At 38.0% G+C, this 9,925-nt stretch overlaps 2 protein-coding genes across 6 annotated transcripts in view; both read right to left on the bottom strand.

The window, feature by feature from the left end:
* Positions 1 to 6,802, bottom strand: yy1b (YY1 transcription factor b). Of its 3 annotated transcripts, XM_041976214.1 has the most exons (6): positions 6,104 to 6,802; positions 4,416 to 4,578; positions 2,055 to 2,115; positions 1,443 to 1,601; positions 990 to 1,202; positions 1 to 915 (listed from the first exon to the last, which is right to left on the bottom strand). In XM_041976214.1, exons 1-5 carry the CDS (start codon positions 6,639 to 6,641, stop codon positions 1,020 to 1,022), a joined length of 1,104 nt encoding a protein of 367 aa, XP_041832148.1. In that variant the 5' UTR covers positions 6,642 to 6,802; the 3' UTR covers positions 1 to 915; positions 990 to 1,019. The 3 variants fall into 3 exon arrangements, with proteins under 3 accessions (XP_041832148.1, XP_041832147.1, XP_041832150.1); XM_041976213.1 differs by having other exon boundaries at positions 1 to 1,202; XM_041976216.1 differs by having other exon boundaries at positions 1 to 1,202; positions 4,416 to 4,566.
* A 1,710-nt stretch (positions 6,803 to 8,512) lies between these two features.
* The window catches only part of evlb (Enah/Vasp-like b), a 45,168-nt gene continuing 43,755 nt past the window's right edge, over positions 8,513 to 9,925 (bottom strand). For all 3 annotated transcript variants that reach the window (XM_041976830.1, XM_041976829.1, XM_041976828.1), the window contains exon 13: positions 8,513 to 9,422. In XM_041976830.1, coding sequence (XP_041832764.1) covers positions 9,385 to 9,422 — 38 coding nt within the window. In that variant the 3' untranslated portion in view covers positions 8,513 to 9,384. The remainder of the gene's footprint in view (positions 9,423 to 9,925) is intronic.

Below are 9,925 nucleotides of genomic sequence, written 5' to 3'. Positions count from 1 at the left end.
CCTGTTTTAGTGCTTTAAATAAAAAAGAAAGCAGTAACAAAAAAACAGCTGGTCCACACTCACAACTACTACAGTGTGCAATTTAAGCAACTTACAAGTAAGATGTTCTTGTCAAAAAGACAAAAAATGATACACTTAAACCTTATTATGCCGTTCAACAGAGTTGGAATGACCCATTTTATTGTGGGCAGCTGAGATACATGGTGTAAATATCAACAAAGGAAGTTAATGGTTGACGTCTGTACATTACATTCTAAACAAAGAGGTGATGGTCTCGCAGTCAGTTCGATGTAAGCTTCACACACTGTGACAGGCTTCGAGTACATTTATATTACTCATTCATCTGTGTAAAGACAGTTAACAAAAAATATAAAGCAACTAATTTAATTGCTTAACACTTTAAATCACACCTCAATCTATATCTACTTCATTTTAATACAGCCATACAATACAGGTATACAAGGTTATTTTGTGGTTAGAGAAAAATACAACCAAAGGTGTGGAAATGCAAACATACAAATGTTCATAAGTGTGAACCAGGTTAAACAAGGCTGAGGCCATTTTTTTCTATATCAGTATGACTTTATAATGCTGGGTGAAAGGAAATTACTATTTTACTAATAAACACAGCCTGAGGCAAGTGTACAATATGCACACTTGGAGGGAAATAAAAGCAATGCAACAAAATAAAAAAACACTAATAAACTGCTGCTTCTCTGGTAAAAATAAGTCTCTGATGTTTGTCCATGGGTTCCATCTTCTGGCAGCTGAGTGCCACTGGAGAAACAGGGACTTATGTTGGCCTTGGCTTTGGGGAGTATTCACTGTGTTCCTCATCCAATGACAGCAGAAGAAACGGGGGCTCAGGAAAACCAGCTGATTCGCAGTGTTTTGTCTTTTAATCTGTCAGATTATATATATATATATATATATATATTCCATCTTCACAAGAGGTTTTGCATGTGCCGCCACAACGCTCCGTTTTTCGTCTTTGTGGCTGGATGCTGATGGAGGGGCTCTCATTGGTTATTTTTAGCTTTGGCGTGTGTGAGAATGTGAGACTTTAAGTTGGTCGACTGGGCGAATTTCTTATTGCAGCCGTCGAAAGGGCAGACGTAAGGCCGGTCTCCAGTGTGGATCCGCACATGTGTGCGCAGGTTGAAGTCCAGAGAAAACCTTTTCCCGCAGCCTTCGAAAGTACACTGGGAGAGGAGGGAGGAAGATAAGAGTGAGCCAAAAATGTGAAACTGACTGACATGTCAACAGCTGAATGGACTTTATTGTTAAACATGATTCAGAGAAATCAATCAGATCAAATATTACATGTCACCATGACTGATTTATCTACTTAAGATAATGTTTTCCTGACAGAAGTGATTATTACCTCATTCTTCTCGGCAGAATTGTAATGATATACAAGTGTAGGGGAGAGTGAGGCCTACCTGGAACGGTTTCTCCCCTGTGTGAACGAGTTGGTGCCGTTTAAGCTTGGAGCTCTCAACAAAAGCCTTGCCGCACTCCGCGCAGACATGCACACGGGGTCCGTGAGTGTGAAGATGCTTCCTCATGGCCGAGTTATCCCTGAACATCTTTGTGCAGCCCTGGATCAAAAGACATGCAGCACAGAGAAGACAGACATATAATGTAAGCTTCTTTGCAGCAAAGCTGTAAATGCTTTAAGTGGTGCACAGAGAGGTTACATTTTCTTGCATTTATGTCAGTGTTATAAGGGCTCTCAGCATTTTGTAGAGCTTTTTCTGAAACAGGCCCTGAAAGAGTGAAGCTTTAAATCCATTCTGAAGTGGTGGTGTACTGTTAACAGTCACAAAGAGCATAGAAAAACCATTTACATTAGCTGGTTCAGATAAGGCCTGATTGTTCTTGTACAACATAAAAATCAATGTACTCAAGTGTTATCTTCGCTTTTAAATAAGCTTTAGTGTAATGTGACAAACCAACAATGGGTAACAAATCTAAACCATTCAGGAAGGATTAATTTCATTTAGCTAAAATAGTGACAGGATTCCTGTGAGGGATGGCAGTGCAAGACTCACTTTATGAGGGCAAGCTATCGTCCGGGGAGCGTCGTCCTCTTTGACCTTCCTGGGCTTCATTCTGTTGAGAAAGAAGGAAAGTTGAGGGTTTTAACCACCAAGAAACAGGCAACAGCATTCTTCTAACTAAAGTTCCTGAGTTAGGAACAAGCCCAGGTTTAAGGCGGATTATTGAAGTAAATAATAAACCTGTTACAGTTGAAATATGACAAGTACCTCATGGATGGCACATTTCTACAATTAAAGGAAGTTACTTTGGAAAACATGTGGCAACCCCCTGACTTGTCACATTTGCTTATTATACCTCAAAATAAAAATGCTTTCCATCTTGCCAGTTTTTACAAACAACCCTTTTTAATTCAGTTTCCCCCAAAACAAAGGTTTAAGTTTGATGCTTTTTCTGGCGCAATACTAATTTTTATGAAAGAGAAATCACAAATATAAAAGTAATAATAGAATAAGAAATCAAGTTAAAGATATTTTTGCATGAAGCAGGTCACATTTTGAATTTTCACCTACAACAGAGATAATGTTGTAAATGATTTCACACAGTGGGGTGGATGCTATGTGAAATTGAGTCTACAGGGTCTTAGTTGGTATTGCAAATTTATTTGCATTATTGTTAGAAAAAGACACCTAAAATGGATCAAAATACACCTTCTAGATATGTGCACCATGCATGCAAAAACGGCCCAAATCCTGCTTTTTTTTTTTTTTGGTTTTACATGACAGCTGAACAACACAAATTTCATATTTCATGTCACGATAACAAATTTTGCTGTGTTTTACTGTGATAAGCGATAATATTGCGCAAAGCAATAATGTTGTCTTTTTGAGACCATTTTCAACTAATATAATGACAGAGACATAATAATACAAGTACACCATTCAAAGATCAATAAACTTTCATTTTTAAAGAACATTTTACACTGGAACTGGAAGAAATTTTAAATAACACAACAAAACAATAAATAGAACGAACTCTGTCTCCTTAACAATGAATGAAAACCAAACACAACCAAAAACAATAAGTATGATAGAAAATAAAGTCTCATGAAGCTCAGACAGGGAAAACCGGTAAAACCGACAGTTAGTACCATTGTATTAAAAACAAACAGACTGTGCTTCGTTGCAGTTTGTGCAGCTGAAATATTCTCCCTCACCACTGCATGTCAGATTGATCTATGAGCAGTGAGTGAACCGGGGCGCTGCTGCAACGCGCTGCTGCGCCGTTCCCACATGCGCCGGGACACCGGCCCAAAAGTAATGCGGCCCACTCGGAATTCTCCCGAACCTCTCAATTAGCCGACTGATGTGTATTTCAGCGTGAGAAATCGGAGGTTTGGCACGAGAGCGTAAGAAGCCACTCAAATGCGCGAGTCTCAAGGCCGATATGTGAGAGTTGGCAGCCCTGTAAAACAAATGCGGCATACCGGCTCGCACAGGTGCTTCACCATGGTCCGTGCTGCAACATTCTGCTGTCAAGTATGACACGAGAGAGATCACTCCGCAAGAAACGAGAGCGTTCAGTAGGGATACTCCATAGTGAAACCTACTGTCATACACAGCCTATAATAAAGTAAAAAAAAAAAAATCACAGCCAGGCCTATATGTGGCCCTAAATCAGATGCAAAGTTAATATTTTTAAAAGCAACCTCAGTCTAAACGTCACATTTTATCTGACATTTATGTCATAGAAGTGAGACAAATCTCAGAGTTAAATAAAAATTTGGAACATGAACATTAATGCTACCATTTTTGAAAAAAAAAAATCTGTTTTTATTTTGTACAAAACTAAGAACTATAAATGTTCAATTTAATAAATTAAAGAGACTCCCTTTAAAGTACATCTGACGCTACACACTATATTGCTTGTCAAAAATACACTGCAAGTCATCTTTGCCTAAAAAATTAACACTTTTAAATAGCAAAACTAGACACATATGACACTACAGGTGAATATTTTGACTACCGCATATCCCCAGAAAATGCCATTCAAACAATTAGATTTTGTGTTGGACTTATAAGCAATTCAAGCGAAATATTTCTGAATATGAACTAATTTGCTTTAATTGACTGCATCTTGTAAAATTAAGAAAATTAGTGTTTCTATACTGTATTTTCACTCTTCTAAAACTGGTAAGTATATATTTTAATTCGTGTTTTGTTTTTTTTAAATCTTTTTAATAGCGTTTAATTTCCTCTTTGCTTCAAAAGTTCCCACCATTCAAGACTCCAGTAACAGAGGAGCAGCTTCCTATATATTCATCAAAACTGTGTTGACAGTGTAAACAAGTCTGTTAAGTGCCGGGAAGCAAAAGATGCAAAGATACTGACACACATACACACTTGTTCACTCACCTGGCAAACTCAGCCAGCTGTTTGGGGTCTGACAGGTCGATCCCTGGGATGCCACCAGGGGGCAGCTTCTTCCCCGTCATGTACTCGGAGTAATCCGGAGGGGAGTTCTCCCCCACAATCTGCTCCTCCACCACCGACTCATGGTCAATGTCTTTATTGTCATCTAAAAACACATTACAGAGACTGAACCGATAACATATTGCTGGTACCCTGGCTACAAGCCCCGGGGGAGCTGACAACACCTGCTGCAGCATCAGCTATCAGGTTACATTTAGAGCCACTTCATAGGTGTAGAGAATTACTCTGGGATTACATGGAAATTACATGGTCTGACAACTATTTAAATGGCCAGTAGCTGTGGTGGTGTTTCACACTATTTGCACATTATTTCTCATTAATCAACTGATTATGGGAGAAAACAAGCAGCAGATCCCTTCTTTTTTTAAAAATTCCCCATATTTGGACGCTATACTAATTTACCACAAAATACAAATGCAATAGTTGTGTGTTACATCTTCTAGCATGCAAGGCTTAGCAAGTTCCTGATAAAACTTCAATAATTGAATTTTATTTCAGTGCAGCACTTTAATTGTAAGAGAATACTTTGAAAGACTGGCATCAGTCTGCAAATACTCCCCCCCCCCCCCCCAGTATGTATAAAAAAATGCAAACTATTTATTATTACATAAATTAGGATGGCAAATAAATATATAAATAAACAAAATCATTAAAAATCCAATACAGAAATAAAAAAAATAATAATCTAGTTTTCAACTAATAACAGAAACAGAAGTATTAATACACCTAATTGATTTGTTTGACATAGGCCATTTTTGCAAAATGCTACCCCCCTTTTTCATGTATATTTAAGAATTATTCACGCTTAATTATAGACATATTGAACTTAATATTTAGCAACAAAAATGCAATCAAGTGTAAACATTACTCTCCATCAACCAGCAGAGAGCAGTAAAAATAGACTATCCAAAACATAAACTGGTGTACTTATTTTAATAAGTAGGCTAGACACGCTGTTTTACAATGCTGTGATATAACCTAAGGTGTCGGTAAATACAAGCTCTTATATTATTTATTTTATTATTTCTAATGATAATGGATTAGCACCTGGCACATTACGGCTGTACGTAGCCAGCTGTTAAGGCGGAAAGCTACATGGTCAAATTACCAGCAATGGTAGCCAGAGCTATGAGAGCTAACGGCTAAATAAATACCAAATAAATAGTACTTTACTCTAAATTACACCAAGATTAAACTTTAACACACTTAACAAACCACCCCTGCGCAATACCAGTTGTTATTATGCAGTAAGTGTGCCACAGTTTTGAGGCCTGTGGATATAAGCAAACCCAGCTGTCTCTACCCAGAGCACCGCCGCCATCTCTGCCTGGCCGCGTCTATCGCCATTTTTTCGGGGCCGCCGCCATACTTACTAGTCTCGGGGAATATGGCGGCGCCCAGCAACACCTAAAACATGGCCTCCCTTCAAAACAAAAACATTTCCATATCCTGCAACGGGGTTTTGCATCGAAAACTTGCATTATATACCGCTTCTCACAACGACGCGACAGACCACTCCAGGAAATAGTCTGGTGCAGCAGGACAACGCCCTGGTAATGAGGCCTCATGCAACGGAGCTGACAAGACACTGCTGGGCTAGCGTTACTTACCCGATGCCCACATTGTAACAGAAAATTCCCCCTCCAGTGTCTTTATTTGCACCTGCTTCTGTTCCCATTTTCTTCCACCAGCCTCGGTGCCACTTAAATAGCTCTTTTTGCCCGCTTTCTTTCCACCGGTGCCGCCTCCCCGTTTCATCCGACCAACAGAGCTCTTCCCGGCTACAGTCACTAAAGTCTGCTCAATGTACTCGTCCTCAACCCCCGGAGCAGGTACCGGGATGAGGATCTGGTCCTCGAATCCGCCACCACCGTCCGTATGCAGGTCCGAGTCATCCCCACCGACTACTTCTTCCCGAGTCTGCACCAGTATCACCTCCTGGTGGTGGTGGATCGAGTTGGGGTCGTCCGTGACAAGCGGCTGGAGCGCGATCATGGGCTGCCCGTCGTCATCGTCATCCCCGCCGACCACAGTGGTCTCGATAGTCTCTACCGGTATCGTCTCCACCTCTATCTCGTGGAGCTCCACGATCTCGGCCGGCATCTCCGAGCCGTCTGTCTCAATGTACAGCGTATCTCCGGATGCCATATTGAAATCCGCCAGTTTGCCTCTCTCATTCACGCCGTGTTGTGCTCCTTTTTTAGATCTCACAAACACACTCACTCACCCACACACACCCCCTGCTCTGCTCCTGCCTCTGTCTCTTCACCCTCTTCCTCGATAACAACTCCTCACTCCGTCCCACGCCAGTTCTCGTTGCCACTATGCCCTGTCATACCCAAACATCGCGAGACTTCGGCGAGACTACTGCTGCTGTGTAGCTGGAGGTTCCGTGGGGTTTCCAAAGATTGTGGACGTGAGATATTAAACATGTTTGTTCCAAAGCCCTCATCTACATATGTGCACATATGCTTTAACTGATAAATTAAATGGTAGTCAATGGAAAGAATATCTGAGGGTTTTTTTTGTTTGTTTTCCCAGCACATATGGAGTTTTTGATATCACATTTGCACATTGTTGTTATTTATGAACAACTATGTGACTAAATCTTTTAAAAATATTCTTAGCAGATTTTTTTAGACATCCAAAGCAAATTCCTATAAACACCATTTCCAGTAATAGGATGTTTTGTTTATTTGTTTGAACCTCTATTTAGCAGGCAAAAAAAAAAAAAAAAAAAAAAAAAAAATCCAATAAAATTATTTTCACTTTATTTTATAACTAACATTATTATATTTAGAAAATTGGCAGGTGCCAAGATGAGGGTGCCAGGACTGAATTTTAAAAGAGCATTGACCAAATATATTTTCTTTTCAAGCAAAGATGGGTGCTAGTCAACCACTCTGAACCAAATTTAGTCTAATAATTATCAATAAGTTAAAAGAAATGTTCCTCAATGCAAATTACAAAGAACTTTAGTCTTTAAACATATATGGTGCAAAATATAAGGCTGTTATTGGTGTTAATGGTGGGGGTCATTAGTGTCCATGGCATGGGTGAGAAGGTATGTAGAGATGTTATGCTGCCATTGAGGGGATATTTCCAAGAGGCAAGTTGTTATTTCAGTAGGACAATGTCTGACCTCATTTGGCTTCATAGACACAGAAAGTGTGTACTTGGCAGGTCTGCCTGCAGTTCAGCTTTCCTGTTGGAATGAATGGAGCATATGAAGAGGCGAATCAGCCAACAGCTGATGTTTAGCGGTTGAAATCTTATGAATGCAGTCTTCTTTGCAGAATTGCAACAATTCATATCCTCCTCAGTTTCAAACAACTGAAAAATATGATTAACATAAAGCATGATGTCCCACCTTTGTTTTGAGTGTTTAAGTCAGTGAAGACACTGGTTATCATTTCAATTGTTCTAGTGTCTGTTAAAAAAAGGGTAAAAAAAATCTGAAATAAAAACTGATTGCCCAACATTTCATGAGATCTGGTTTTTATGTTCTAGTAAAATTAAATCTGCAGTTCTTTTCAATAAGCTGAACATATTGCTTTCATTGATTCCTCCGATCATGCATTTAATATATTATCTATATTTTTCACTTATGCTATCGCATCAAATATGTTGTGAAGGGATAAATTGCTCCATTCAATGGTTTTACAGCCAAATTGTGATAAATGTACACAGACACAAAATTTGTACTGCATTGATGAAATAGATTGATTTATCTATTTGGCAAATACAAACACAATTTTCAACACAGCTCTGTTTCTCCAGCTGTAGTTTATGAGTCTTTTAAATAAGAAAAGGTTTTTGAGGGACAAAAGCACCAGGTCAGAATCAGAACCAGAACGGACAGAATGAAAGAGACACCTTCATTTATCCAAGGCTTTGTTCACAGTTTTATTTGAATTCATTTTAAACTTGGTGTGTTTGTTCATCTTTATTTTGACTTAAACCAGGAAGCACTTTGTCATAAAAGGAGAGAATGAAATGAACAGTACTTCACCATATCCTTGCAGCCAATAAACATTTTTATTAACAACATGATCACAAATACTCTGGTGTATTATTTATTCTTTTTTTTAAGTTTAATTTATGGGGTTGCAATATCCAAAGGAGTCAATTCCACTCTTGATTTCAAGTTGAAGCTCATATTTGTTTTTCTGTTGTTTTTTCTGCCATGGTTCCACACATAACCGTGTTGGAGAAAAAGATACAAACCTTTTAAAAATTTTTTTTAGGTCAGATGATGAGAAAGAAAATTTGGGATGTGCCTGCAAATGTAGCTCGATCAAAGCAACAAATGTAAAATACAAAAAAAGTGACTTACAATAATGTGCAATAATAAAACATTATCATAAAACATTATCATTACTATCATATTCTTATCATAACTTCCTTATTTCACCATTACTACACTATTACAATTCATGACGTTACACAGACAATAAGAATGATAGTAATAATAATGAAAGTGATAATAACAAAAACAAATCACAAGAAAACTTCCAAAAACTTTAAAGAAATTAGTGAAAAAAAGAAAACTATTAAAATAATTTGGATTTTATCATTTTCTTTTGGGCAAAGGACAGAGGGGAGGATCAGGCTGACAAACAGACAAAAATGTTAATAAAATCTGAGTAATCAGTGCGAGAGTGTGCCTCATTCACGTCTTTCAATAGAAACAAACGAACAAATAAAAGTACACAGACACGTCTGAGGTGTTAGAGCATCGTTGCTTCAACACCGCAGTAGAAACATGATGAGTAGATGTCACAGTCTGGGCCTCTGTTCCTGACTTCTCCTCTTCTTCAGGCCCACAGCAGCAGCTGCAGGAGCAATGGTTTGAAAAAAGTGGTTCATGTCTCGGAGTTGCTCTTTGAGATTATGTCGTGCTGACTCGACTGAGTTCATGTCTAAGGGCTGTGAGGAGAGAGAGTACGTGAGAAAGAAAGCTGGGTTAAAAATAAAGGCTGGGACACAATTTCACAACTTTATACGAAGACCAACTTCACTCATTTTAGTGGGTTCATAAAAATTTAAGAGATCCCCACAGTGACATGCATAGTAAAGAAAAACAAAAACATTTATTTTTAAAAATGCAATGTAAATGTTTTTTATATGATCCTTCAGATAGGACTGATTAATTTATATAAAAAAAAATGTTTCTAATCCCAGAGGATATTTATAAAATATATTATGACAACACCTTGCAATAAAAATGAATTATTTATTATAGTGTTCTATATATATATATGTATACTTTTTTTTTTTTTTGCTCAAGTTAAATACATTTAAAGATATGTATTCAGACTGTCTATATGTTTGTGATTTATAATCCATTCAAAGATAAAAAGTTATGTAGATATTTTACAACTTTATATTTCAATGTTGATTAGGACAGTACATTAATTATTACTGCAAAG

This window comes from Melanotaenia boesemani, chromosome 22, assembly GCF_017639745.1.
Source record: "Melanotaenia boesemani isolate fMelBoe1 chromosome 22, fMelBoe1.pri, whole genome shotgun sequence".
Lineage (NCBI taxonomy): Eukaryota > Metazoa > Chordata > Actinopteri > Atheriniformes > Melanotaeniidae > Melanotaenia > Melanotaenia boesemani.
This window is presented reverse-complemented; position numbering and strand designations above follow the sequence as displayed.

Coding starts and splice junctions, on each gene's coding strand:
- yy1b (XM_041976213.1), bottom strand. CDS start 6,641: ATGGCATCCGGAGATACGCTGTACATTGAGACAGACGGCTCGGAGATG. Junction 4,579..6,103: donor TGTTACAATGTGGGCATCGG/GTAAGTAACGCT, acceptor ATGTGTTTTTAG/ATGACAATAAAGACATTGAC. Junction 1,203..1,442: donor CAGGGGAGAAACCGTTCCAG/GTAGGCCTCACT, acceptor CTCCTCTCCCAG/TGTACTTTCGAAGGCTGCGG.